Source organism: Trachemys scripta, chromosome 15 (assembly GCF_013100865.1).
Source record: "Trachemys scripta elegans isolate TJP31775 chromosome 15, CAS_Tse_1.0, whole genome shotgun sequence".
Lineage (NCBI taxonomy): Eukaryota > Metazoa > Chordata > Testudines > Emydidae > Trachemys > Trachemys scripta.
This window is the reverse complement of record NC_048312.1, coordinates 30,121,206-30,149,093: the sequence shown is the minus strand read 5'-3', so window position 1 is coordinate 30,149,093 and position 27,888 is coordinate 30,121,206. Positions and strand designations below refer to the sequence as shown.

The 27,888-nt window shown below is 53.7% G+C and overlaps 1 protein-coding gene across 4 annotated transcripts in view; it reads right to left on the bottom strand.

The window, feature by feature from the left end:
* Nucleotides 1-27,888, bottom strand: part of GAS2L1 (growth arrest specific 2 like 1) — a 41,260-nt gene that overhangs the window by 10,519 nt on the left and 2,853 nt on the right. For 2 of the 4 annotated variants that reach the window (XM_034791279.1, XM_034791278.1), the window contains exons 3-5: nucleotides 6,748-6,855; nucleotides 1,364-1,460; nucleotides 251-683 (exon numbers count right to left, since the gene is read on the bottom strand). In XM_034791279.1, coding sequence (XP_034647170.1) covers nucleotides 251-683; nucleotides 1,364-1,460; nucleotides 6,748-6,855 — 638 coding nt within the window. Of the gene's footprint in view, nucleotides 1-250; nucleotides 684-1,363; nucleotides 1,461-6,747; nucleotides 6,856-8,151; nucleotides 8,289-27,888 lie in introns of those variants that run through there. The other 2 variants (XM_034791281.1, XM_034791280.1) reach the window with 2 other exon arrangements.

The window sequence follows — 27,888 nt, the reverse complement described above, 5'->3', positions numbered from 1 at the left end:
AAGGCAGGGGGTGAATCCTGGCTCTATTGCACGGGGGGAGAGAAGATCCCTAGCCATGTTTGTGCTCTGGGGACATAACCTGCGCCTTGCCCACCTCCCTACCGGGCATTTCCCTGTTCCATTCCCTGGGTATGAACACACCTAGAGCCCTCTCTCCCAGATCCCCTAAGTTTTGCCAAGTCAGGTGGCCTGAGGATGCAGAGATGGCACCGCACCCTCCACCCTACTTGGCATCGCTGGCACATGCTACCTGAGAGTGGTTGAAGCTCGCGGCTCAGATAAGTCACGGTGAGCCAGTGGTGTGGAGCTCCTCGAGGGACCGGAGGAGCTCTGGCTAGATGAGGGGACCGTGCCAGCCCTTGGGGGGAGCCCTTCCAGCTTCTCCTGCCTGCTGTGTGATGTCACATTGGGGATCTGCCTTGAGGAGTCCAATTGGACAGACAGATCTCCTGCCCCCCTGGCCGGATGGCCGAACCGGTCCATCTTGGCCTGGGTCAAGTCCCCACCAGCTGAGAGCCGCTTATCCCCCATGCGGAGGGTCTCCGTTGGCCGGTAGGGGTTCATGCCTTCCAAGGGGCGCTGGGAGCTGGGGCTGGCAGCTCGGGGGCTGGGAGAGAAGCTGCCAGGAGATGCCATCTTCTGCGGGGAGAAGCCCAGGGCACGTGTCTGCATTAGACGATGCGCTGCAGAGGGAACACAGTCATCAGCATGTTGGCTTAGGGAAGACACTGCAGCAGAGCTTCACGGGGGCCTGGCCGGGATCAATGGGCCCTTCACGTTTCCCATGACCCTCCCTTGGGACGTCTGCTAACAGGCAGCCATTCCCTTCCCCGCTGGGCCTTCCTGCTGCCTCCCTATCACCTCGTCCTGCTCGATCCTCCAGCGCTGCAAGTGCCCAATGGATGCCACCAGCGGATGAGGAGAGCTGTGCATGTAGCAGGATTTGGCCAGAGACAGCCCTGATCCCAGAGAACAGTGGGAGCATGAAAGGGAACTAGTCCTGGGAAGGACCTCATGCTACTGGTGGGGCCAGAGCCTCTGCCATGGGGACCAACGTTCAGCCACAAGGGGTCGCTATTGCAGCGCTGCAAGGTCCTCTCCTCTCAGGCCAGCATGGGCCAGCCAGGCTTGCCTCTGTAGACTTGGAGGAGCAAGGTGCAAGGAGCAGTAACCAGCCGAAGGGACTGGGGCGGTAGAAGGGTCTGCTGCAGTGTCCCAAGAAAACTCATCCACAAATGAGGTTCCCTGGGAAAGAAGTGAAAGTGACTGGCATGCACAGTGAGTATGGGGCGGGGGAGTCTCTCTGGCCCCAGCCCCTCTGGTAACTTGCTGGAAGGGACGAGTCCTCTCCCCACACACTCACAGAGGGATGCGCATCGGCAGGGATCGTGCTTGTCCAGGTAGTGCTCCAGGGTATCCCATCCGCCACCTACTCGCACCATCACGTGGCTTCTCAGCACCTGGCAGGGCACCAAAGAAACAACGCCCGTCAGGGTCATTGTGGCTCAGTCACCTGGCACACCCACACTTGTCTCTGAGCAACACGGCTCCCTCTCTCTGCGCAGGCCTGCAGTGGCGCTAACTCACTGCTGACAGCATTACTATGTGACACACGGGATTTCACCAATCGGACTTTAGAGGAACCATTACAGCCACTGCATATGCAGGCACTTCTGGGGTGTAACCTGGCAGCACTTAGCAACCAAACATAACACTTCAGGACAGGAAGTGCAAAATAATTCTGTATCTAATTAAAGCTGAGCAGGAATGTAGGGAGGTAGAATGCAACGACTAAAGCTAGAATTTAGCTGGGGCACTACAGTGATTATTTCTATAGTGTTTTATGTTCAAAGCACTTTATAATCATTTAACTAATTAACCCTAAATTATACCTGCCTACCTCACAGCACTATTACCGTCCCCTTTTTACAGAGAGGCCTCAGTTTCCCTCACTTGCCAAAAGTCACACAGTGAAAGAGTAGCAGAGTTGGGACTAGAACCTAGGACCTCCTGAGTTCTGCAGACTGCACTGCCTCTTGGCACCCCTAGCACCATAACGGGCCATTCGTTCAACGCTGACGCCTCAGCACCATTTCTAGCAGCATCTGCATTTCCCTTCAAGGTCACCCATCCACATGCTGACCAGGCCCAACCCTGTTTAGCTTGTGAAATAGGATGAGCTCACAGCCACAGGTTGTTAGAGCTACCAAAACCTAGCCTGGCTGGAGAGTAAAGCTCTCGTTTAATAACGCCTGATTAAAAAGGTCCCTGATCACAGTGGTGTTACTACACCTATCCTCCCCTGGTCTTTTTCAGGATGAGGAGGAAACTGCTTGGCTCAAGCGTTCACTTCCTGCCGTGCATTCCCCCCTTGAAATCCCTGTCCTGTTGGGATATGACCGTCCGTTACTGGTCGTGGCTCCAGCTGAGCTGTCAGCAGGACTGTTTGCGACTGACTGTTATACAGGGTGTGGAGAGTCCAGTCGCCCTGCTTGGCGCTCCCCCCATCCATTCACTAGACCAAGCAGTAGCTTGTTCTACAGATGGGGAAATTGAGGTATGAGGTGAGAAGTTGAGCAAGTGACTTGCTCAAAGCCACAGAGGTTTTCAAATCCCAGCTCTGGCACAGAACTCCATAGGTTCTCGCTCCCAGTCCTGAGCTCTCACCACTAGACTTCGCTTCTTAGTCCTTCCCATACATAGCTATGGAGCTATCCATGCATGGGGGCAGGGCATAGCGTTTACGTTTACTTTGTAGCAACAGGACCTAGGGCCACCTACAGCAAGGCGGTCGTGTGGTTAAGGCACCAAACTAGGACTCAGCAAATCTGTCTTCAATTCCCAGGTCTCCACCACTGAGTTCTTGTATGACCTTGGGCAGTCACTTCTCTCTCTGTGCCTCAGGTTCAATCTGCAAAAGGGGAATAATACTTCCCTATGTCCCAGGAAGGTTGCAAATTTGCTAATATACATAGATTCCAAGGCCAGAAGGGACCATTGAGTCTGACCTCCTGTATTACACAGGCCAGAGACCTGTCCCAAAATAATTCCTGGATCAGAGCTTTTAGAAAAACATCCAGTCTTGATTTAAAAACTGGTCAGTGATGGAGAATCCACCACAACTCTTGGTAAACTGTTCCAATGGCTAGTTACTCTCACTTAAAAATTTACACCTTATTTTCAAACTGAATTTTTCTAGCTTCAACTTCCAGCCATTAGATTGAGTTAGACCTTTCTCTGCAAGACTGAAGAGCCCATTATTAAATATTTGTTCCCCATGTAGGTACTTATAGTCTGTCATCAAGTCACCCCTTCACCTGGTTAAATTTAATAGACAGACTCAAAGAGCTCAATCACTAGAAGGCAGGTTTTCCGATCTTTTAGTCATTCTCGGGGCTCTTCTCTGGCCCCTATTCAATTTTTCAACATCCTTCTTGAACGAAAGCTTATGCTCTAATAAATTTGTTAGTCTCTAAGGTGCTACAAGTACTCCTGTTCTTCTTCTTGAACTGTGGGCACAGGACGGGACACAGGATTCCAGCAGTGGTCGCACCACTGCCAGCCACAGAGGTAAAATAACCTGTCTGCTCCTACTCACAATTCCCCTGTTTATGTATCCCAGGATCGCATTAGCCTTTTTGGCCACAGCTTCACAGTGGGAGCTCACATTCAGCTAATTATCCACCATAACCTTTTTCATAGTCACTGCTCCCCAGCATAGAGTCCCCCATCCTCTAAGTATGGCCTGCATTGTTCGTAGGGGTATATATTTACAGGTAGACATATTACAATACTTTGCTTTCACCCAAGTTTACCAAGCACTGCAGCTTGCTCTGAACCAGTGACCTGTCCTCATCATTATTTACCACTACCTCAATTTTTGTGTCATCTGTAAACTCAATTCTATATCAGGTCCTGTATAAGCCACTCCATTACCTGGCTGGGCTCAACATCAGGCTGACAGGCCTATAATTACCAGAGTTGTCCCATTTTCTGTTTTACAGATTGGAAGGAAGCTAATGGTGTACCAATCTTCAAACCCCACAGTGCTGGGGGAGGCACACATGAACCCCACTATAGGGACTTGCTGGACTTCAATAGTGGGTTTGCGAATAACTAGTCCCAGGGATTGAGAAATGGAAATCCCATTTGAAATGAGAGCCCACATGGTACCTTAACTACAAGAAAGGCTAGTCATTCTCAGCCCATGTACTACGGAGTGATGATCTACACAGTCAGAACCAGCATCAAGAGACAGAAGAGACTGGAAAGGAAACACTGAGACAGGAGGGATGGGGGTAAAGAGAAAGATAGGAAGTGGTGTGCTTTAGACGACAGGGACCTGGATTTGGGAGTCAGGATGCCTGCGTTTCATCTCTGGCTCTGCCACTGATCTGCTGTGTGACCTTGGACAAGTCATTTAATCCCTCAGTACCTTTGTTTCCCCTTCTGTAAGAGCTTTTCTCTGTAAAGTTTTTTTAAAGAGCTGAGAGAACTGCAGTCTTGTTGACAGTAGGATTTTAGCCATCAAAGCAAATCAGGTCTACGCTGGATGGGGGCTTGGACCAGAGTAGATATATCAGTGGCTAAAATCCTAGACAAGAGTTACTCTCACAGGTAGCAGCCATCTGAAGATCTAGCTACCGTGTGACTCAACACCCCAAGCTAGGGACTTTAGGTCTCAAAATCAAGGTTTCTGCCATATTAACCGAAAAGTTTTTCATGGTGGTTCAAAAGTTTCCATGAAGACTCTTGACAAACACATCCCTGCCCTGTGCAGCAGCCTAGGCCAGTGGTTCTCAACCTTTCCAGAGTACCGTATCCCTTGCAGGAGTCGGATTTGTCTTATGTAGCCCCAAGTTTCACCTCCCTTAAAAACTACTTGTTTACAAAATCAAACATAAAAACAAAAGTGTCACAGCCACTATTACTGAAACATTGTTAGTCTCATTTTTACCATACGATTATAAAATCAATCAATTGGAATATAAAATGTCCTTACATTTCAGTGTATAAGACAGAGCAGTATAAACAAGTCATTGTATGACATTTTAGTTTGTACTGACTTTGCTAGTGCTTTTTATGTTGCCTGTTGAGGCAAATATCTGGATGAGTTGATGTACCCCCTGAAAGACCTCTAAGTACCTCAGGGGTACACGTACCCCTGGTTGAGAACCACTGGCCTAGGCGAATGCATAGGAGGAAACTGACCAACAAACATGAAACTGACAGCTCTCTTCTTCTCATCCAAACTGAAGGGCAAAAAAAAGGGGGTAGGGGAGGAGAGAGAAGTATTTAAGATTTGGGATATTCTCCGAGTTTTAATAATCTCAGGTGTTGTGAATAATGCAAAAAGAGTGTTTTAGTTAAAAAATTACCAGTTTGAGAAGTTATTTAATTAACCCTAAATTAGTATTTATTATTTGTATTACATTAGCTCTTGGCTGTCTTGGAGATGGCAGGTGCATTGTGCTAGGATCTGAATTACACGTAGTACAGGGTGGGTATTTGCTCAGAGATTACACTCTCTAAACAGACAAAACAAGGGGCAGGGGAAAGGAAATATCACTATCCTGATTTTATAGGTGGTAAACTGAGGCATAGGGAGGGGACACGGGGTTTGCTGATTTCTACGTCCAGAATCCCAAACCCTCCAGAGGCCCTCCCTGCCTTTGCTACTCAGTATCCATGCGTGGGGGCAGGGCATAGCTTTTGGGTTTTTGTGGTTCCGGCACTGAGCAAGGACTCAGGACATCTAGGGCCCATTCCCAGCTCTGCTACAGACTCCGTGTGTGACCTCGAGCTGTGATAATGTTCCTGTTGGGCAAGGCACCTACCCGCTCCAGCCCATGAAGTGAGGAGATGGAGGCAGGAAGGGGACTGGCCAACCCCTTCTGGGTTGGCACCGTGAGGCTTGGGTCTGTACAGCCCTAACCCAGCCAGCTCTGATGGGCATCAGCTGGCATCAGCAGAGCTTTTCATGAGAAGCAAGCATGGCACCAGCCCCTTGGAGGCTTGCACCCTGTGATCTCCTCCATTCCCATCCCTATCCCCAGCAGGCTAACATTTCTCCTGCTGCCCCCAGGCCACCCACCCTCAGCATCGCTGCAAGCTCTCGTGCCAGTCAAAAGGCAATACTGGGGCAGCACTGGGGAGGAAATAAACCTGGACGCTGTTGGCCATGTAGAACCAATAGCACCTTTCCAGCTACTGCAGATCAAGTGGTTAGCAGGACAGGGGATCGTGACCAGCAAAATGACATGAATTACGACAGGCTAAGAGATCCCATGACACAGACAAAACTTCAAGCGTCATTGGCATCCCCCTTAATCCAGCAGCTACCAGAGCAGAACAGGAATACGGACCACTTGATAGCGGCTACGTGCTGTGCAGATACTTACCAACCCTCACAATCCCAGGAAGTGGGTTGGGCATTAGGATCCCCACTGTTGGGCTCATAGGTGTGGCAATTTGCTATAAGGTCACCCAGCGAGCCCAAGCAAAGCTGGGATTAGAACTCAGGAATTCCTGGTTCCCGTCCTGTACTCCGGCCACTAGACAACACTTCCTCTCAATGAAACAGAACCGCCCATGCCCACAACCTCTCGTAGCAATGTCTAGGGAAGAGAGGAGGGAGATTGGCATTCTATTATTGCTGGGGATCAGCTAGCGCTCGACACAGAAGAGACAGGGGTGGGGAGAAGATGGGGCGGGTTAGAAAGGAAATGTGGCAATGGAGGATCTTACTCGAACAAAGATCAGCGCGTTGGAGTCTCCCACTTTATATTTACCCTCTGAGACTTTGATCATGGGAAACTGAGAGGGGCAGGTACAGCAGCCCAGAATCTCTCGCACCTAAGAGAAGGAGGAAATTAAAATATTAAGGGTCAGTGCCACATACAGGAGATGAACCCCCAGCCCACAGCAGAACCAGGAGGTGACTGGACTCCCAGCCATACACAGCGAGAACCTGTCCTTTTCGAGCTGAGGCAGGGCACGTGACACCTGGAGACACCACCAAGAGCAAGCCACGAGCACCCCCAGGAGGGCCACATCTCCACACCCACCTGCAAGTGACTCTGGCTACAGGCCCTGGACGGGAGTAACCCAGGCTGATTTCGGAGGCCTAGAGCAGATTCTGGATGTGGTGCCTGGGAGGAAAGGGATTCAGGTTGGGTTTCTCGGCTTGCCTGGATTGAATTCTGGGTTCAGTCCATGGAAGAGGAGGACCCAGGCTGGCAGGCCGCCTTCTTTTGGCCAGAGAGTTCTTATAAGCAAACAAAGTAGTGCTGGTTATCCCGTGTTATCCCATGCTGACCCACCCCAGCACTGTCCCGGTTATCCCGTGTTATCCCGTGCTGACCCACCCCAGCGCTATCCCGGTTATCCCATGTTATCCCGTGCTGACCCACCCCAGCGCTGTCCCGGTTATCCCATGTTATCCTGTGTTGACCCACCCCAGCGCTGTCCTGGTTATCCCGTGTTATCGTATGCTAAACCACCCCAGCATTGTCACTGTACCAGGCAGCCCACATTAGCCATGGTGTGCGAGAGGGTTACGAATCTACTACTGCCTTCTAGCGACCCAAGGAGCATATCGGAGCCCCGATTACCTCGGAGCCTTGAATGGATTTACGCTCCCAGCAGCCATGAGGCATAGGCAGGGCTATCACCCCCTTGCACAGACGGGACACAGGCAGAGACTCAGGGAACATCTACAGAACTGGGCCAGGGGAGGGGCTATTTAATTTTTTTTTTTAATGGAAGTTGAGATTCTCAAGTAATCACAGGACTCCGGTAGCTGGGGCTTTAAGTAAAGCATCAAATATTGGGAGACTGGCAATTTAAATCGCTAGAGTTGACGACACGGCATCCGTTGTTTGGGAGCATGGCAAGCATGCTCAGCACTTTCCATGCCTTCTCGTATAAACTGCTTTGGACGGCAACACAGACATTGTGCCCCCAGTTCCCAGCACTTACACCTTCTCTCACACACAGCCCATTCAGAGCCCCAGCAGGGAGGGAGCCAAGGTTACAGCACTCAGCAGCCAAACCCAGCACACAAATGCAAGTTTAGAACAGATAAAAAGGCAGAGATCCTGCAGCTTCAGCTCTTTTGCTCCTCAACAAACAGTTACAAAAAATATTCACCTCACAATAGGTGGAAGGCAGCCAAGCAAGCCAGGGACAGCCAGGAATGGAAAATGGAGACATTGTGCAAAGTCTAGCTCCTCCATTATGAAAACTGCCCGCGCTGCATGAGCTCTGGTGACCCTTGGACACCTTGTTTATGCCAAGCTGAAAGGAGTGAGTTCCAGGAAGGCTTGTGCAGGGACAAGGTTCCCAGAGAGAATCTGGTGCCCAGAGATCCAGCTCTCCATTCCAATCCCTTTCCGCCCTCCCCTGGGCTCTAACAGTCTGGTGGAATCAGCCCCCGGGGCAAATCGATCTATTTCCAACCAGTCTTCTCTCCGTGCTGCTACTCACAGCAGCCACATTGGTCACTGCTCCGGCGGGAGGCCACTCACTCAACGGTGGCTTGCAAACGATTCTTTTAATTGGGTTGGATCTTTCCAGCTTCTTCATGCTGGAGAACGACAGGGGGCGTTCAGCTCCTATTTGCTCTTAGAGCTCGTGGGACATGCTGGCTCGTTTCCCTGCTTTTGCTTTTTGAGAGGATTTCAGAAGATGCACAGTCTGAGCTCTGACGCGGTCTGAAAGGGCAACAGGTGCTAACAAAGGCCTTGTCTGCATGCAGATTTCAATCCAGTGTTGGCCACTCGTGCCACGTTATCCAAGGGCTCACCATATTTGATGTTTACTTAACACTCAAGCTCCTGGAATCCCGTGATTACATGAGACGCTCAGGTTCCAGTTAACACGAAAATGTGAGTTTCTAGCAGTCAGTGTGTTGGAGAAAAAGCTTGAAAATGTGATCTGGACGTGGCCCAAAGGCTTCACAAACCAGGAGGCAAAGGCCCAGGCCCAGCACTGGTGGTCGCTAGGGCAGCAGGATTTGGGGGACGGCCTTTTGCGGTCCTCGGTGGAAATTCGGCGGTGTGGGGGTCCATCCGCTCCAGATCTTTGGCAGAAATTCGGCGGCGGGTCCTTCACTGGCTCCGGGACCTGCCACTGAAGTGCCCCGAAGATGCAGAGCAGAAGGACCCCCGCTGCCGAAGACCCCAGGTCCCCTGAATGCTCAGAGGAGCAGCGCTGCCGCCTTGGGCGGCGAAAGCCCTGGCGCTGCTCCTGCACAGGCCACAATATTTAAATAATTGTATGATTTTTAAGCCAATCTCAGGGGCTTTGGGGCACATGGGGACAGCAATCCTGTAAAATCAATTTAGCTGGACTAGTGCAAACTGGTGCCACTCTGCCTTCAGTGAACTTTAAACATATCCATAATGGACTCCAGCTCTCTCGAAATAAGGCACTCACACCGAAGTGCATCCACACAAGGGTTGGCAGCGGTTTAACTACGCTGGTTTAAGAGCCATGTTCTCAGGCAGTCAAGCCCAGTCACCTTTAAAATGCCCCAACCACAAGCAGCTGGTGCTTTTGAGCTGGAAAATGCAATTTACCTAAATCACTCAGCTAGGAAGTGGGCCGAGTTTGAACAAAAACACAGACGAGAGTGATCGCCGCGACGGAAGGGCCTCTGTCTCCAGCAGCACAGCCTGCCATCAAGCGTCTGCAGCAGGGTCTCTGATTTACCCTGGCTACCGCTACTGCCTGGTGCGACTTCCCCTGGGACAGCAACGAAACTGACCAGCCTTTGGGCGCAGATAGCGGCACATGGAGGAGAGGGATTTTGCTGCTAATTAGCAAAGCAAAGCCCTGAGCCTGGCTCCATCCTGCCATGCTAGGGCATGTGGCATTCCAGTGAGACACGACAGGACCTACGGCGTCACACTCGCCTCAGGACTTGCAAACCTCCCCTCCGTCTGGAAGTCCCGCTCACAGAGATCAGTTCCCTCAGCCAGCACTGCCACCCTGCTCCTGCGGCCCAGTGTGGAATTACTGCACCCGACGCATCACAAAACAAAGCTGAGCGCTGGTGGAACCATTCCCAGAGTGGCCTGCATGGGGAGGGTGGAGCATCTGTCCTGCAGATGGAAATGCGCGCCACACGGCTGATTGATCACCACTCTGACAGCTGCACTCCACTAGAACAAGAGGGGGAGTTTTGTCTGGTACTTCCCCCACTAAAGCCTGAACCTAGACTATGGAACTCCTTGCCACAAGAGGTAGCTCAGCTCTCTGACCACAGCCTTGTCTGCACCGGAGCTTCAAGCCATCAGTGACCTGTAGCTGATATAGTTGCACCAAGGCAGAAGGCCAGAGTCCTGCTAAAGCTACCATTTGCACTAGGGAAAGTTACCACTGCTTGAAACCAAGGGAGGCTGTGCTGCTACAAACTGGCTCCTAGCACCCATGCCGCTTTGCACTACGGGTTGGCATCAGCACACTGCAATCAGGGCAACCCCAGCAGAGGTAAGCTCATAGCTTTCCTGTCAATTTCTGCATGGTACTTACACTAATCAAGGTGGGAAGGGAGGAGAGAGAATGTTGTTATCCGATTTTTAATGGCTTGGCAGGTGCAGGGAGGCCACTGGGAGGCTGGGCGAGTACCTAGATAGACAAAGCTTCACTGCTGAACACAGGAAATTAAGAGACAAAATCCCCTGTCCAACTTCATCTAATCCCCCGTGCTGCAGAGGACTGCAGCTGGATGCAGCGAGCTGTGGAGCTCCAGGCCACCCCCAGCCCCAGCGCTCCCTTCTCCACATTGTAATTATTCTGCAGTCGGCTCAGCCTGCACATGTGGCACCGCTGGCTGGCTGTGCATCCTCCGGGAAGGCAAGCGTCCCAGCCTTGCCACGGAGACTGGCTCTCAACAGCTGTTGGCTCCAGACCAGAGCCAGAGCATCAGGGAGAGGCAGATCCCAGACCCCAGGGTGAAGGCTGCTGTCATCTTCCACCCGGGGGATGGAGCCCTGTGGCATTTAACACAAAACAGATTTCTAACCACGCAGATCAAATGGGACCCAAATCCTCCTGGATTAGCCCCAGCACCATGTTTGAATTAACGCAGGGGCAGCTTGTGTCCCATAGAGCCAGGAAGTTCAGCAGAGAGGAAGGGCCCATGGCAGGGGGCCTCTGTCCCACATCAGCTGCAGGGCTGATGCCACACAGTGGGATCTGTCCTCTTCTCCCCTGGGGAGCTCCTCAGATGAGGGCCCTCCTCCCTCTAGATTGCAGCTTTTCGGGATCATTCACTTCAGCCCCAAGAAGAGGGTTCTTCCCCACTACCACCCACTTCCCATTCCCAACCACTTGCCCTCTGACCTGCGGCAGCGACAACTGGACTTGGATTTCCCAGCAAGCTCAGTGTGTGTGTGTCAACCCCAGAATGCACAACTGCTTAGCCAGAAGGTTCACAGCCCCCCACCCCCAACCCCCAGCAGCATCTGGGATGCAAAGTACATGGGAACGTCACTGGGGTCTGACCCTACCGCCCCCACCCCAGCAAGACTCAGCAGTGTTGGCAGAGTTCTACCTGCAGCTTCCGGTTCAACCCCAATTCTAGGGGCCGCCCTCCGCCTTCAGCCAGTTACCACGTTTGCTCAGGGCTAGTAGCCAGACGGGGCTCCTTTCGGAGCCCACAATGCTTCCAAATGGGGTCGCTGACAGTCTGAGGAGCAAGCCATGAGCCGAGGGCCGCTTGGGTGTCCAGACAAACAGGTGCAAGAGCCTGAATGTGTAAGAGACCCTCGTTCCCCGAGGGATTGGCTTAGCACTGCCATCCCCAGGCTGGAGCCCCCTGGGAGCACGGGCTCTTCCCCTTCATTCCCACATGAAGTCCGGTAGTTTCCTGTCTGGGGATCTTTCAGCCGAGACCCTCAGCCTTTGATGCCAGAGGAACCAGTTGCTCTGGAGGATGTTAAATAGCTCGTGGCTCTTCCCACACAGGCCCCAATGTCTTTGGTGAGAATCAGAGAATATCAGGGTTGGAAGGGACCTCAGGAGGTATCTAGTCCAACCCCCTGCTCAAAGCAGGACCAATCCCCAACTAAATCATCCCAGCCAGGGCTTTGTCAAGCCGGGCCTTAAAAACCTCTAAGGAAGGAGATTCCACCACCTCCCTAGGTAACCCATTCCAGTGCTTCCAGTAGTCACCCTCATGCACACTAGCGTGCTGCACTCCACCCCAGAGCTGGCTGCTTTCTCAGCAGTGCAGCATGTGTCTCACCAGGCGGGGAAGGCGCCAGGTCTGTCATACTTTCCATGCTGTAACCCCAGAGTACCTTCTCCAACTTACTGGAGGTTTCATGGTGACAAACTCAGAGTCCAATTGGCCGCCAGGAAGCAGTGATTTAGCTACTTCCACGTGGCAGAGACACTAACCCCTCCCCCCTCCTCTCCCATAAGGGTGTGAGCATGAGACTCACTGCGAAGGGAGAGCACAGAAGGAAAGAGAGAAGCCCAGGAACTGGCACTGTGCCCTGTTTACCCAGCTCCCTCCCAATCACTCTCAGGGTGGCACAGATGCAATGCCAGGCCCAGACTGAATGGACCCCCTGGAGCCAGCAGAGCGGAAGGGGAGAGAGGAGCTGCTAGCGCGGGGAAGCAGCAAAATGCACCCAATAAGAAGGATGGTTTCCAGCACCAGGGGACCGGGTCTGGCACCACGGTCTTGGCCCTTTAAAACGCCATGTGTCCTGCAGGGAGAAGGAGGCTCGCTCTACAGGAACTCAGTGTTATTCAATGGGAGTCAGCCAGCAGGGTGCAAAGGATTTTAAAGGGTCAGGATGGGTTGATTTCACAAGCACAGCTTTCCCAGCCTCCATTTGCCAGTTTGCTTGAGCAGGGAGAAGGAAGGGGTTATGCAGGTCACCAGCCTGATTGCTCTGGCAACCTGGATATACCAAGGCAGGGTGATCATACCCCACACCGGAAAGGGGGCCCCCCACTGGTGCTGGGAATTCCATGCCAAGGCAAAGGGAACTGCGAGTGCAGTGGAAGCGAGGGAGCCGGTCCTGGACGTGTCAGCCCAGAAGCACAGAGCGGGAAAGCAAGATTGTGCAAGGGGGGAGGGTGATCAGCAGTTGTAACAGGGCATGTGTTGCACAAGGGAGTCATTGAGGGGGAGCTCTGAACTGTCCCTTCTCCCACCCCCAGTACAAAGAGTCCAGCTATGGAGGCTCCAGTTTCCTAAAGCATCTAACGTATTTAGAGGGCACCGATCAGCACAGCATCAGGGCACCGTGACGCCAAGCAGTGGGTGAGGAGCCCAAGTCACCTGCAGGACTCAGCCAGGGGAAGAGGCTCCCCAGGAAGAGAGACTGTGGCTCAGCTGGGGACAGGAAACTCCTGCTGCCTTCCCTACCCCAGGAAGCACCTGGTTAAGGCAGAGAAAATGACGCGACGCCGTCCTTCGGGGCAAGGGGAAAGCAGGACGGCTCACCTCACGGGGCTCAGAGACGTCCGAGAATGGGAATCTTAAAACACTGGAGCCACAGCGACCCTCTAGGAGTGGAGAGAATGACTGAATCCAGGGGGGACGGTCAGCGTGCAGCCGGTTAACCTCATCAGTAAATGGGCACAAGTCTCCGGTGACGGCTGGGCACTGCTTCCCCCAGCCCCAACAGCAACCTGCCAGCACACAGGCAGGTCGAGATCTTTGGCCGGGGTCCCAGTCCTGATCCCTCACTCTGCAGCCACCTGCTAAAGCAGGCTGTGTTTATATGTAGGGTGTTAATGGCTCTGCTGTCCTCTCATCATTCTTCTTCCAGTGCCACATAACCAGCTATCCCACTAACAACCACTTCCTCGAGCTCCTCTGCCCTCACCTACCACCCACGGACTCGCCATTCTGCTTTCCCCAGCCACACAGCTGCCAGCTGATGGCTATATTTGGGAAGGCAGTTTGAAACACGTCTGAGTCTCAATGGAGAGAGAGAGCAAAGTTTACGGCACGGATTACGCAGCAGCCTGCCTCTCTCTGCCCACAACCCGGCGGGCGTTCTAGGACACCTCTATAAATCAAAGCCTTTCTGCTCAAAACACTTCACCATGCAGTGAGGAATTCACCCATCTCCATAATGCAGCCACCTCTGGGGTAGGTAATGGCAGCCTTTTAGCAGCACACAGCAACACTACTGACAGATGAAAATAGGAAGCGCAGAGGAACAGGATAGCCAGCTGAAAATGGAAGGGAAGATCAGGGAGTGGTGCATTTAGTAGGCAGAGTTTGGTAACAGATTACCAGAGCTTGAGGCAAGAATCAAAATCAAAATCCCCACCTGGAGGCGGTGAAGAATGGAACAGCTGATGTAGGTATGAAAAGTAGGTGTGCACAGGGGCTGAGCAAACAGCAGCAGCTATAGCTGTGTGAAGAATGTGCCCCCACAAAAAGTCTGGACCAACTCCACCCCCATCCCCAGGCAAAGATTCCAGACCCAGGACACTCAGTGCTACTACACAGCTCACAGGCAGCTCGATCTGGAGCCAGACAGATTTTCTCTCAGTCCTCAGGTTGAAACCAAGTTGCTCTGCATTAAACCCTCCATCCTTCCATACTAACCAGCACCCTCGCTGGAAGGAGCCCTGCCGGCCTATGCTGCAAGGCCCAGTTCTGCAGCGATTCCCCCCTCCCAGGCAACAGGCCGGACAGGATCAGTGTCTCTCCCCCAGCTCCAGGCAGCCTGGTTTTCACACCCTGAGCCCCCCCTACATCACACCAAAGCCCGTGGGAGCTGCTGGGTGCTCAGCAGCTCTGAGCGCCAAGCAGGGCTGGGACAGGAGACTAAGCAAACCCTTTCCTGTGAGCCTGAGGCACTTCATCTATCCCAGGGCTGGCTGGGCAGAAGAGAGCATTTCTTGTCACCAGGCCTGCGAGACAGACATCAGAACAGTGATGCCAGGTGCTGCTGGCGCCCAGGGCTTTGCTGCCCACGGTAACAAGGCGTCAGCCTGCCAGGTGCAGTGTTCTGCCCTATCCCAGTAATACTCCCCTTTCATTGCAGTGGGCTCTGCAAACCCCACTGCAATGTAGGCACTATCCCCATTTTACTGACAGGGAAACCGAGGCACTGCAGCGCTGCAACCTGTCCATGCAGTGAGTCCGGAGTGCTGACCCCCACTGCCTGTCGTAACCACTAGAGAACGCTGCCTTCTGCAGCTGCTGCTTGCTGAGACTCTTAGGACTGCAACAGGAGCGGGCATGAGCAGACACACACGGTCACTGGCTGCCACGAGGGTCCGTACACACAGCTCTGGGTCTGGGAGCAGCCTCCTGCAGGAAGCTTGCTCTCTACTCCACGCTCCGCCCCATTTCTCCCGATGCCCATAAAAGCCCAGGGCATGTCACACGGCTGGTCATTACAAAGCAGAGAAAAATGTATTTCAGCCGGCTCTGCTTGGAGGAGGCTTGTTTAAACCCCAGAACAACAACGTGGTCACATCTCTTCTGGGGCACAGACGGGCAGAGACCCAGCAAAACCCCATTAGGTCACTGTAGGTACAGCCCTGTAGTCAGCCATACTCTGACCGCTCCTGCTAACCTGGGGGTGGATCACCCCATCCCAGACCCCTCCCCTGGCCCCAGGGTGCAGTCACATTGTCCCACAGCAAACACCCCTTTAGACACACCCCCCACTGCGAAACAGTCAGCCAATGAGCAGTCACTGCAGCAGAAGTCCCCAGTGTGCTCCGAGGTCACCCCGCCCCCGCCCCCAGCAAGCTGGAGATTTAATGAGGGATGGGGGCAGGGAAAGGGTTTACATTAAAAAGGCCTTTGAGATTAGGGAGTCAGGGGAGGTCAGGTTCCCCCTCCTGCTCACCAAGGCTTTGATTAAATGATCCCTCAGTAATCCGGACTCGGACACACACACGCACCATCTTCTCCTTGGGGCTTCAGGGCTCACCAACAGCAAATGGGAGTGGGCAGATGGGCGGCAAGGCGGGCTCTCAGCTAGTGCTGTCTGCTGGGGGGCAGTGCTGCTCCAGTCGCTGCTAGCCCTGGGTCCCCCATCTCCTCCAGCGTCCCCTTCCCCCCATTCCCCATGCAGAGCCTCTCCTCTACTTCTCACCCCACCCACCCCCCTCCTACCCACAGGCTGGATCAGACCAGCCCAAAGCCAGTGCTGGAATGCAGCCCAGGCTCTGGGCTCCCAGGCCGAGGGGACGTCCCCAGCCCAGCCGCCCCCTTCACAAGCGGGGCTGAGATGCCTGCTCCAGCCCAGCCCCCGGAGTGCTCACAGCCCGGCCCCCGCCATGAAGGGCCCCAGGGAACATAAGAACGGCCCATCTAGCCCAGTATCCTATCTGCCGACATCGGCCAATGCCAGGTGCCCCAGAGGTAGTGAACCTAACAGGTAATGATCAAGTGATCTCTCTCCTGCTGTCCATCACCACCCTCTGACAGTCTAGGGACACCCTTCCTTCCCCATCCTGGCTAATAAAGAGCGAGAGAGAGAGCGAGCAGAGGCCTCAGCGATCTTTCACCAGGGCCACTGCAGGGCCCTCTCCCCAGTCTGCTCCCTTGCACGGACACTTGGAAAACTGCCCCATCTCTACTGTGAGGCAGCAGCACAGAGCTGCTCGCTGGACCTGACTTCCCAGCTGCACCTACACGATCACAGGGCCTGGGGAAAGCCCAGGCTGCTGGGTGCCCATGGGGCAGTACCTGTGTCGCTGCTGCCCCCTCACCTTTTCCTGTACCCCAGCTAGCAGTGCCCTCCTTGGAGCTGATCAGACCCCACTATGTCAGGAACGGATGCTGTGCGTCGGCCCTCCAGAAGCCAGGCCAAAAGCAGCCCAGATGCCTCCTTAGCTCAGTGGAAGCCCCCTTGGAGCAGTGGAACACGGGGCCCCGTGGGCACGACCCAAACAGCACATTCCAGCCCAGGGACCTCACATCTCCAGTGGCCGTGTGGCTGGCTGGTGGGCACAGCTGGGACAGTCTGTGTAGGACCTCAGAACCCCCCATGCAGACCTAGCACTGCTGTGCTGGCTACGCTCCTGGATCTCCAGGTGGAAAGTTCCAGTTGCTCCTCACCGAAACTCCGGCACTAACCTGCTGTTGGAGCAGCTGCGAGCTCCCACCGCAGCACAGCTGCCAGGCGCTGAGAGCTGGCGGCCACTGGCTGCCAGAAAGGCTATAATTTTACCCTGCCCTTTAGAGAAGAAAAACATCTAAAATTGGTGCCGAGACAATAAGTGATCAGGTTTCTAAGGGAACACCGAAATAGATGGGCAAGCAGTGGCTAAAGCCAGCTCTGCCGCCATCCAGCCAGGCGTGAGGTAAAGAGATTGTGGCCCTCACTAGACTACCGGACGGTGCTGCCCCTCCCTGCTACTGAAGGCCAAGATCACCTCATCTTCCTCACGAGGTTCCTCTCTGTGCCTATTTTCAGGGAAGCAGCAAATATAGTGCCCAGACTAGACACAGCATCCTGTCCTGCTAGAGAAAGCTTCTTCCCCACCAGGCCTCAGGGCACCCCCACTTAGCAATGCCAGGTGCTCCCCCCTGACAGCAGGCTGCTAGGCCCACTGCCTGCTGCAGGATGGCCCTTTGTGGGAGTTAGGGGAGGAAGGCTGCCAGCCAGCATTGAGATCCACAAGGTGGCTTGCAGGGCCCCAAGGAAGCCTGCCACCACTTGTGGGCACCGCCGCATCACCATGGAGCCAGGAGGCTGATCACTGTCTCGTCATCGGGGTGGGGCTTCGTGGCCCCATTACCCAGCCTGCAGGTGGATTCCAAGAGGCAGTAGATCTAGCATGGGCAATGGGAAGCCAGTGTCCCGTTCCCTAAATGGTGCACTTCTGCTCCCCACCGCAGAGAGGCGCAGCCCTCCTGCATTCGCTGCACACCTGACAAAAGCGGCACACACACACCAGTGGCAATGGCGTCTGTGGATGGCCGGTGCGAGGCTGCAGCTGCATAAGGTCATTAAACCCCCAACACTGCTAGCCACCAGCCTCTGCCCAGCTGCAACTAGCCTTGCCCCCCCCCCCCCAGGGCCAGAAGTTGCTAGAGGGACATCAGCACAAACACACAACCCACCATTACAATTATAAAGCACTTGATAAGGAGCAACTCCAGTTGGTTGGCTGGCTGCTCCCCAACCCTGCAGCGAATAGAAACAGGGTCCCTGGCGCTCTCAGCTGGGAACAGGAGGCAGCACCCAGCAGCTCGATCTGGAGCCAGACAGATTTTCTCTCAGTCCTCAGGTTGAAACCACGTTGCTCTGCATTAAACCCTCCATCCTTCCATACTAACCACATGGCCAGCACCCGCCCTCGCTGGAAGGAACCCCGCCGGCCTATGCTGCAAGGTCCAATTCTGCAGCGATTCCCCACTCCCAGGCAACAGGCCGGACAAGATCAGTGTCTCTCCCAGCTCCCGGCAGCTTCATTACACCAGCAGAGAGCAGAGCTGAGGGAGGAAACATGGCTCCCTTAAACCCAGTATTACATGGCCCAGCCCAGGCCTCAGAGGAAGGATGATCCAGTGGTTAGGGTGTTACCCTGAGACTTGGGAGACTAGGGTTCAAATCCCTGACCTGGTACAGATTCCCTGTGTGACTTCAAAGGCATCTCTCTCTGGGCTTAAGTTTCCCATCTGACCCCTGGGAGAACAGCCCTGCCCCACAGGGCTGTGTAGGGATAAATCCAATAAAGATTGTGAAGTGCTTGATACAGCGGTGATGGGGACCAGAGAAGAACCATAAATAGACCCCACACCCTGCAAAAATGCCCTGCAGCAAATGGCACCCATTTAAGCACTGGAATGGGTTCCCTAAGGAGGTGGTGGAGTCTCCTTCCTTAGAGGTTTTTAAGGCCCAGCTTGACAAAGCCCTGGCTGGGATGATTTAATTGGGGTTGGTCCTGCTTTGAGTAGGGGGTTGGACTAGATGACCTCCTAAGGTCCCTTCCAACCCTGATAGTCTATGATTCTAAGCCCCTCCCAGCACCCAGAATGCACCACATCCCGCCTAAACCTTATCAGCGCCCAAGAATACACTAAGCAAAGTCACTGGCCTGGTCTACACTACAAGTTTAGTTCGAATTTAGCAGCGTTAAATCGAATTAACCTTGCACCCGTCCACCCAACAAAGCCATTTACTTCGACATAAAGGGCTCTTAAAATCGATTTCTGTACTCCTCCCAGACGAGGGGAGTAGCGCCGAAATCGACATTGCCATTTCGAATTAGGGTTAGGGTGGCCGCAATTTGACGGTATTGGCCTCCGGGAGCTATCCCACAGTGCACCATTGTGATCGCTCTGGACAGCGATCTGAACTCAGATGCACTGGCCAGGTAGACAGGAAAAGCCCTGCAAACTTTTGAATTTCATTTCCTGTTTGCCCAGTGTGGAGCACTGATCAGCACAGGTGACCATGCAGTCCCGGAATCAAAAAAGAGCTCCAGCATGGACCGAACTGCAAATACTGAATCTGATCTCTGTATAGGGAGATGAATCTGTTCTATCAGAACTCCGTTCCAAAAGATGAAACGCCAAAACATTTGAAAAAAAAAAAAAAAATCTCCAAGGCCATGATGGACAGAGGCCACAACAGGGACTCAACACAGTGCTGTGTGAAACTTAAGGAGCTCAGACAAGCGTACCAGAAAGCTAAAGAATCAAATGGATGCTCACGGAGGGAGGGGCGACTGACGACTGTAGCTATCCCACAGTTCCCGCACTCTCCGAAAACCATTTGAATTCTGGGTTGAGCTCCCAATGCCTGAAGGGTCAAAAACATTGTCGCGGGTGGTTCAGGGTATATGTTGTCAGGCCCCCCTCGTCCTTCCCTCCCTTTGTGAAAGCAAAGGGAAAAAAATCGTTTCTCGCCTTTTTTCCCCTGTCACGTATGTCTACTGGATGCTGCTGGCAGACGCGGTGCTGCAGCGTTACACAGCACCATCCCCTTGCCTTGCGGACTGCAGACGGTGCAGTATGACTGGTAACGTCATCGTCGTCCCGTGGGTGCTCCTGGCTCCGGTGAGGTCAGTCGGGGGCGCATGGACAAAAAAGGGAATGACTCCAGGTCATTCTCTTCTTTAAGTTTTGGTAGTGGAGATTCAGTCCTGCCTGGAATCTCATGCCAGCTGGAGGCTTCTGCCTCAGGCTGCTCTCCCAGTCGGCAGCACCGCGCGGTCGCACCTACCCCAGCCGACCCCTTACTCCCAGGGCTCACAATCAGATACTTTTTGCTGCCAATAAAAAAATAAAGCTGCCGTTTAGAACTGTCCCCCAACATCCATATCCTGGGACATTTTGTATTCTACCAGTGTCAGCCAAAGCCCACAGACACATGAGATTCAGTCCTGCCTGTGCATCTATCCTAGTGCTCATCACAGAGTCCCGTTTTCAGCTATAGGCTGAGCAAGTGCAGAATGGTGGTTCACTCGACTTTGCTGTAAGCCAGCCGCCCTTTCCTCCCCCTTTGATCTCTGCTTGCAGAGGCAATAAAGTCAGTGTTGTTTCAAATTCATGCATTCTTTCTTACTTCATCACACAAGTGGGGGGAGAACTGCCAAGGTAGCCTGGGAGGGGTGGCGGAGGAGGGCAGCAATGGGTGGAGTTGTTGTAGGGGCACCCCCTAGAATGGCATGCAGCTCCTCATTTCTGCGGGATGTCTGGGGCTCTGACCCGGAGCGGCCGTTTGCCTCTCTGGTTCTTCAGTAGGCTTCCCTGATATTCTAGGCAGGACTGAGTCTCCCTTAGACAAAACTTAAAGAAGAGAATGACCTGGGGAGTCATTCCCATTTTTGTCCAGGCGCCCCTGACCGACCTCACCGAGGCCAGCCAGGAGCACCCATGACAGCAGCAGAGGGTACAGTATGACTGGTAACATCTTTGCCAACTTGCAAAGGCAAGGGGCTGCTGCTGTGTTGCGCTGCAGGACTGCATCTGTCAGCAGCATCCAGTAGACATACGGTGAAAAGAGGCTGAACAGGCTCCATGGTTGCCGTGCTATGGCGTCTGCCCGGGCAATCCAGGGAAAAGGGCGCAAAATGATCATCTGCCCTTGCTTTCACGGAGGGAGGATTGACTGATGACATTTACCCATAACCACTCGCAACAAATTTTTGGCCCCATCAGGCATTGGGATCTCAACCCAGAATTCCAATGGGCAGGGAGACTGCGGGAACTATGGGATAGCTATGCTACAGTGCAACGCTCCAGAAGTCGACGCTAGCCTCAGTACATGAACGCACACCGCCGAATTAATGTGCTTAGTGTGGCCGCATGCACTCAACTTTATACAATCGGTTGCCAAAAATCGAATTCTGTAAATTCGAAGTAATCCCGTAGCGTAGACATACCCACTCTTAGAATATCAGGGTTGGAAGGGACCTCAAGAGGTCATCTAGTCCAACGCCCTGCTCAAAGCAGGGCCAATTCCCAACTAAATCATCCCAGCCAGGGCTTTGTCAAGCCGGGCCTTAAAAACCTCCAAGGAAGGAGACTCCACCACCTCCCTAGGTAACGCATTCCAGTGCTTCACCACCCTCCTAGTGAAATAGTGTTTCCTAATATCCAACCTGGACCCCCCCCACTGCAACTTGAGACCATTGCTCCTTGTTCTGTCATCTGCCACCACTGAGAACAGCCGAGCTCCATCCTCTTTGGAACCCCCCTTCAGGTAGTTGAAGGCTGCTATCAAATCCCCCCTCATTCTTCTCTTCTGGAGACTAAACAATCCCAGTTCTCTCAGCCTCTCCTCATAAGTCATGTGCTCCAGACCCCTAATCATTTTTGTTGCCCTCCGCTGGACTCTTTCCAATTTTTCCACATCCTTCTTGTAGTGTGGGGCCCAAAACTGGACACAGTATTCCAGATGAGGCCTCACCAATGTCGAATAAAGGGGAACGATCACGTTCCTCGATCTGCTGGCAATGCCCCTACTTATACAGCCCAAAATGCCGTTAGCCTTCTTGGCAACAAGAGCACACTGTTGACTCATATCCAGCTTCTCGTCCACTGTGACCCCTAGGTCCTTTTCTGCAGAACTGCTACCTAGCCATTCGGTCCCTAGTCTGTAGCAGTGCATGGGATTCTTCCGTCCTAAGTGCAGGACTCTGCACTTGTCCTTGTTGAACCTCATCAGGTTTTTTTCGGCCCAATCCTCTAATTTGTCTAGGTCCCTCTGTATCCGATCCCTACCCTCTAGTGTATCTACCACGCCTCCTAGTTTAGTGTCATCTGCAAACTTGCTGAGAGTGCAGTCCACACCATCCTCCAGATCATTAATAAAGATATTAAACAAAACCGGCCCCAGGACCGACCCTTGGGGCACTCCGCTTGAAACCGGCTGCCAACTAGACATGGAGCCATTGATCACTACCCGTTGAGCCCGACGATCTAGCCAGCTTTCTATTCACCTTACAGTCCATTCATCCAGCCCATACTTCTTTAACTTGGTGGCAAGAATACTGTGGGAGAGCGTATCAAAAGCTTTGCTAAAGTCAAGGAATAACACATCCACTGCTTTCCCCTCATCCACAGAGCCAGTTATCTCATCATAGAAGGCAATTAGGTTAGTCAGGCACGACTTCCCCTTGGTGAATCCATGCTGACTGTTCCTGATCACTTTCCTCTCCTCTAAGTGTTTCATAACTGATTCCTTGAGGACCTGCTCCATGATTTTTCCAGGAACTGAGGTGAGGCTGACTGGCCTGTAGTTCCCCGGATCCTCCTCCTTCCCTTTTTTAAAGATGGGCACTATATTAGCCAACAAAGAGAGGAGCTGGAGGTTCCCGGGTTACGGTTGGGCCGGCGGAGAGCAGTGAACTAACTGGCTAAGAGGTGTGCACATCCTATCACAGCTGCTGCTGGCCCTGCTGCGAGGATGGGTGTCTCATTCACCACTGTGTCTGGTCTCTGACTGCAAGCTCTGCCGAGCAGGGGCTGTCACCAAGGACAGGTCTGTTCAGCACCTAGCTCACGGGGGCCCAGCGGAGTTGCTGCTATAAGGACAGGGATCCATGCCCAACACCCTGGGTACAGGCCCTGCAGCGAGGGCCGATCCCTCTAGAGTCAGATGAACAGTCCCATCCCTGCTTCATCTCTAGGGGAGTGCATGGCGCGACTCCAGGGATGGAGCTCTCAGGTCCCACCCCTGCCCTCACTTGCTTCTGCAAATCTCTCAAGCTGAGAAGTCAGGGCGGAAAGCTCATGAGAGAGCAGGCTTGTGCCCACCATGCCCTCCTGCTTGCAGCCTGGCTGGGAAAGCCGTGGAGAACAGCTTCCCTGGATCATTTCTGCTTCTGACCAGAACCAGGAAGTGCACGTGGGAGCAGTGGCATTTGGCATGTTAGATGGCAGAGAGATTTCCAAGTGGAGACCTGCTTGGATTCAAGGATAGCTCCTCTTAGCCCCCGGACAGCAACGTTTCACTCCTGGCTCTAACACCAACTCAACCTTTCACCATGCTGAGGCCCTTTCCCGTGCCTCAGTTTCTCCATCAGGACAACAGGGCTGGAAGGGTTGATTGCTGTCTCTGCAGAGGCCAAGCCACACGCTGGGCCCAGGAGCGGACTAGCGGGGGGTGGAGGGGTTGGACTTGGAGAGCAGCATTAACAAACTCTGGCTCTGTCGCAAGCACATTCACTCCCCAGTAGGTGAGCCTCTCCATCCCTGGCCATGCCAGGTGAGAGCATCACAAAACCCCACTGGCTGTCCTGACCTCGCCGCTCTTCCCGTCCACGCCCCAGCTCCTTCCAAGCACCGGTCGGGCCAGATGGCTGCAGTGTCGGGGATGAAGCCTTGGGCTGGGGTTCAACTGTCCCAGAATGGCCAACTGCCATAGCTACACTGATCAACTGGTCCTCCTGCCCCTATCCCACAATGCAGTGCGCTCTGGATAGAAATGGCCCCAAAGCCCCCTGTTCCCAGCAGCAGTACTAGGTATTATGGGATAGAGGCCTTGGGCACTCCAGAATCAGGCCCAGATTAAGGAATTTTGGGGCCCCGAGTAATATGGAAATTGGGGGGCCCCCCCTCACCTTCCATAAACTAGACAGCAAAGCACTCACCACATATATCCCTTCCCACAGACCCCAGAATGCCCCCTTCCCCACCCCACACAGGCCCCCAAATGCCCCTCCCACTCCACATGTACTCCCCACAACCCTCCCCATCTCCCACTTGCCTTGACAGCTCCCATGCACCCCGACATACACCCCACTCACCAGAGTTCCCAACATCTCCCATTACTCACCCCACTGCCCCCACCATCCCTCAACATTCCCCAGCCCCCCAATCCTCCCTAACTCACACCCCCAAACTGCCCATTCACCTCACAGCCCACCAACAACTCAGCCCCAGCCCGCACCTGGACGTTCACCCCCAGCTCAGTGGTCAGCTGGTCCCCATGCGGCCGCCCAGCAACTCTGCGTGTTCCCATCGCTCCCTGTGCTCGGGTTTGGCCCACAACAGATGAGCGGCCAGGCCACACTAAGCAAGTGGCGTTGTGAGCTGGCGCACGGGTTGCAGTGCTGCTCAGTTTTGGACTCTCTCCCCTGGGGTTGGGGGCCCCGTACGAGTGCACCAAGTGCACATTGATTAACGTGGGCCAGCCTGGAATGCCCACATCCAAACGGTGCTGTCAGGACCGAGGGCCCCTCACACTACCAGAACAGCACAAGAGGCCTTAAATCAGGTGGAATCAGCCCCCCTAGGATTCCTCCTACCCAGGGTGATCCAGGCTCAGCACCAGCCCAACTTCCAGCCCTCAGTAGGGGTCAGCCCCCCTGGGTGTGACACCCAGACCCACTGCAAGGGGGAGAGAAACCAGGGTTTCCCCAGGCTGACTCCCCTGCACCAGCCTCCTCCTCACTTAGAATCATAGACTATCAGGGTTGGAAGGGACCTCAGGAGGTATCTAGTCCAACCCCCTGCTCAAAGCAGGACCAATCCCAATTTTTGCCCCAGATCCCTAAATGGCCCTATCAAGGATTGAACTCACAACTCTGGGTTTAGCAGGCCAGTGTTCAAACCACTGAGCTATCCCTCCCGCCCTTAACAGGGCCTCTCCCATGAGCAGGCCCCAGAAGGTAGCAGACTGCTCTCCCTGCCTACAGCCAGGGCAAGCCGCTCCCTGGTTTGCTTTGCAAAGTGGGTGTGTCGCACCTTGGGAAGAACCAGCATTTCTGCATGTTTCCACTTGAGAAGCTATAAAGCAAACTCCATGTCTAAAAATAAAGCCAGCGATTTATCCAAGGGCTTAATTTCAGCCTGGGTTCTTTGGGAGAGAGAGAGAGAGACTGCTCCAGCAACCACAGGGCCAGCTCTGAAAGCAGCATTCAGGACCTGCAGCTCCGGGCGAGATCTCCCTTTGTCATATTCCCTAGGCCCCCAGCATCGGCATAACCCCACCAGCCCCCCCACTTTCCATCCTAGTCCAGCACTAGGCTTCGAGCAAAGCCCAGACTGGGAGAAGAGCTGTTTTCTCAAGATGGAAGAAAGTGTGATGAAGCTTCAACCGAGCGGAGAGAATCTGATTACAACGGTCTCATCTCCCGGGGAGCCCTAGGTCTCCATTAGAGACGGGTGCCTGCCGCGCAGCTCTGAGCCGCAGCCTGGCTTTGCCAGAGCTTGCTGGGATGTCAGGGTGTTTTTCCATCTGTGGGCGCCAGGAGTCCCTTTGGGCAAATAATAAATAAGCAGCAAGATCAAAATCCTCACAGATAGAAAAGGTACCCAGGAAAACAGATGGGTGATGACATGTCAGACTTTCCTCTAAGGGATCACGTCCCTCACACACACAGACAACTTGCCGGGCGGTATCTGGCTTTGCTATTGGACCACTCTGCCCTTTCAACTGAGCACACCTCAGGACTGGCACGTTGACAGCTTTAGAGCCTGCAGCCCTTGTCACTGGCTATAATGATACTGACCCGCACCAGGCTCAGAGAGGTGGCAAGGAGAGGAAATCATACTGGCTACCTATACAAGCCCATGGTCTTTGCTACACGACTCAGCAGAGAGACCGAAGTCAACTTAAAATGTGGCCCAAAATGGGAATCGTGAAAAAAAGCTTTTATAAAAGCCCAGAGACCAACAGAAATGCTCCCACGATCAGTACAAGCGCCAGTGAAAAATGCTGTTTGTTCAACAAGCCAGTCCCTGCTGCGCCAGGCACCCAAACCCAGCAGCATCAAGAACTGGAAAGTCAAAGAGCCACCTGCACTGATTTCCAGCATCTGAGAGAGGGGGAAAAGCAAACAAACCACAAACAACACATTTCACTTTCACTCATCTAAGACGTCATTAGTCACAAATACATCAAGGAGTCCAGTGGCAACTTAAAGACTAACATTTATTTGGGCATAAGCTTTCATGGGTAAAAACCTCACTTCAGATTCTTCTTCAGTGAGGTTTTTACCCACGAAAGCTTATGCCCAAATAAATCTGTTAGTCTTTAAGGTGCCACCAGACGCCTTGTTGTTTTTGTAGATACAGACTAACACGGCTACCCCCTGATATTAGTCACAAATGTTTGCTTACGATGCATTTTTAAGGTGGCACTGCCCCTTTAAGGATGCTGACACTTTCTCTGTCTTTCGGTTTCAGAGTTAATGCCACAGGGAGATGGATGGGAGAAATTCACTGCAGAGTGGTTTCTAGTGACCGGATCAGACTGGACTGCTTTGGGGCCCATGCGGAATGACTGTTTCCCAGGCATAAGGGGTTAACAACTTAATTTTTAAAGATGCTGAAAGTTTAAACCCTGTCAGAACCATTGGGGTGGCCAGAGAATTGCCGGTTTGGTACATCCCCACGTACCAGCTCAGCCCAACACCATCCCCGCAGACCGGGTGGTGGCACCGCACACTCGGCTGCAACCAGGGCTCACGCTTGGCCTGGCACACCCATCCCTGGGACAGGAAGGCTCAGTCAGTGCCCAGGACTATCCCAGCCTCTCTGCCCAGGGGGCCAGTCACAACAGAGGTTTGTTGGGATGCGGACACGACTCCTGCCCTCCCATCCCCATTTCACCCGGGCCACCACACTGCCATCAGAGGGGCAACTTCTCACCAACAACTTGGGGCCAATTCCAACTGCCCACTGGAGGTGGAAGGCCCCATGCTCCCCCATCACCAAAGCCTCCAAGCTACGCAGCACTCCACCCTCCACATTTGGAGAGAACTCTTCCCCAGGCTATCCAAGTTAGGCCGGCCATGATCCCCCTCAGCTATAATACACCACGTGATAGTCCCCTTCCCAAACTGGGGCCAGCACGTCTTTGTGGGTGGGTCTGGGGGACCAAGTGGGAGAATGCACCAGGCCTACAGATGCTCTGAGCAAGAAAAGTAGAAACAAGTTGGGAGGAAATGTAACCACTGGTGGGTGGCATAGGCGTGCGCAGCCCATTTCATTAGGGTTTGCACCCAGGGAGCCCCACCCTAGCCCCGCCCCCATCCACTCCCTCCTACTTCCCGCCCCCTGACTTCCCCGCTCTGAACCCCCAACCACCCCTGCTCCTTGTCCCCTGACTACCCTCTCCTGGGACTCCACCCCCTACCTAAGCCTCCCTGCTCCTTGTCCCCTGACTGCCCCCTAGAACTCTACCCCATACCTGTCCACTGACTGCTCCAACTCTTATTCACCCCCCCACCCCCAGACAGACCCCTGGGACTCCCATGCCTATCCAACTGCTCCCCATCCCCTGACAGGACGCCCAGAACTCCCGACCCATACAACCCCTCCGCTCCCTGCCTCCCCCAACCCCTCTCCACATCCCTGCCTCCTGACAGCCCCCCCAAAACTACTGACTCATCCAACCCCCCCAGCTCCTTGTCCCCTGACACCCCCACTAACTGCCCCCCCAGGACCCTCCTTGCTCCCTGACTGCCCTGACCCCTATCCAC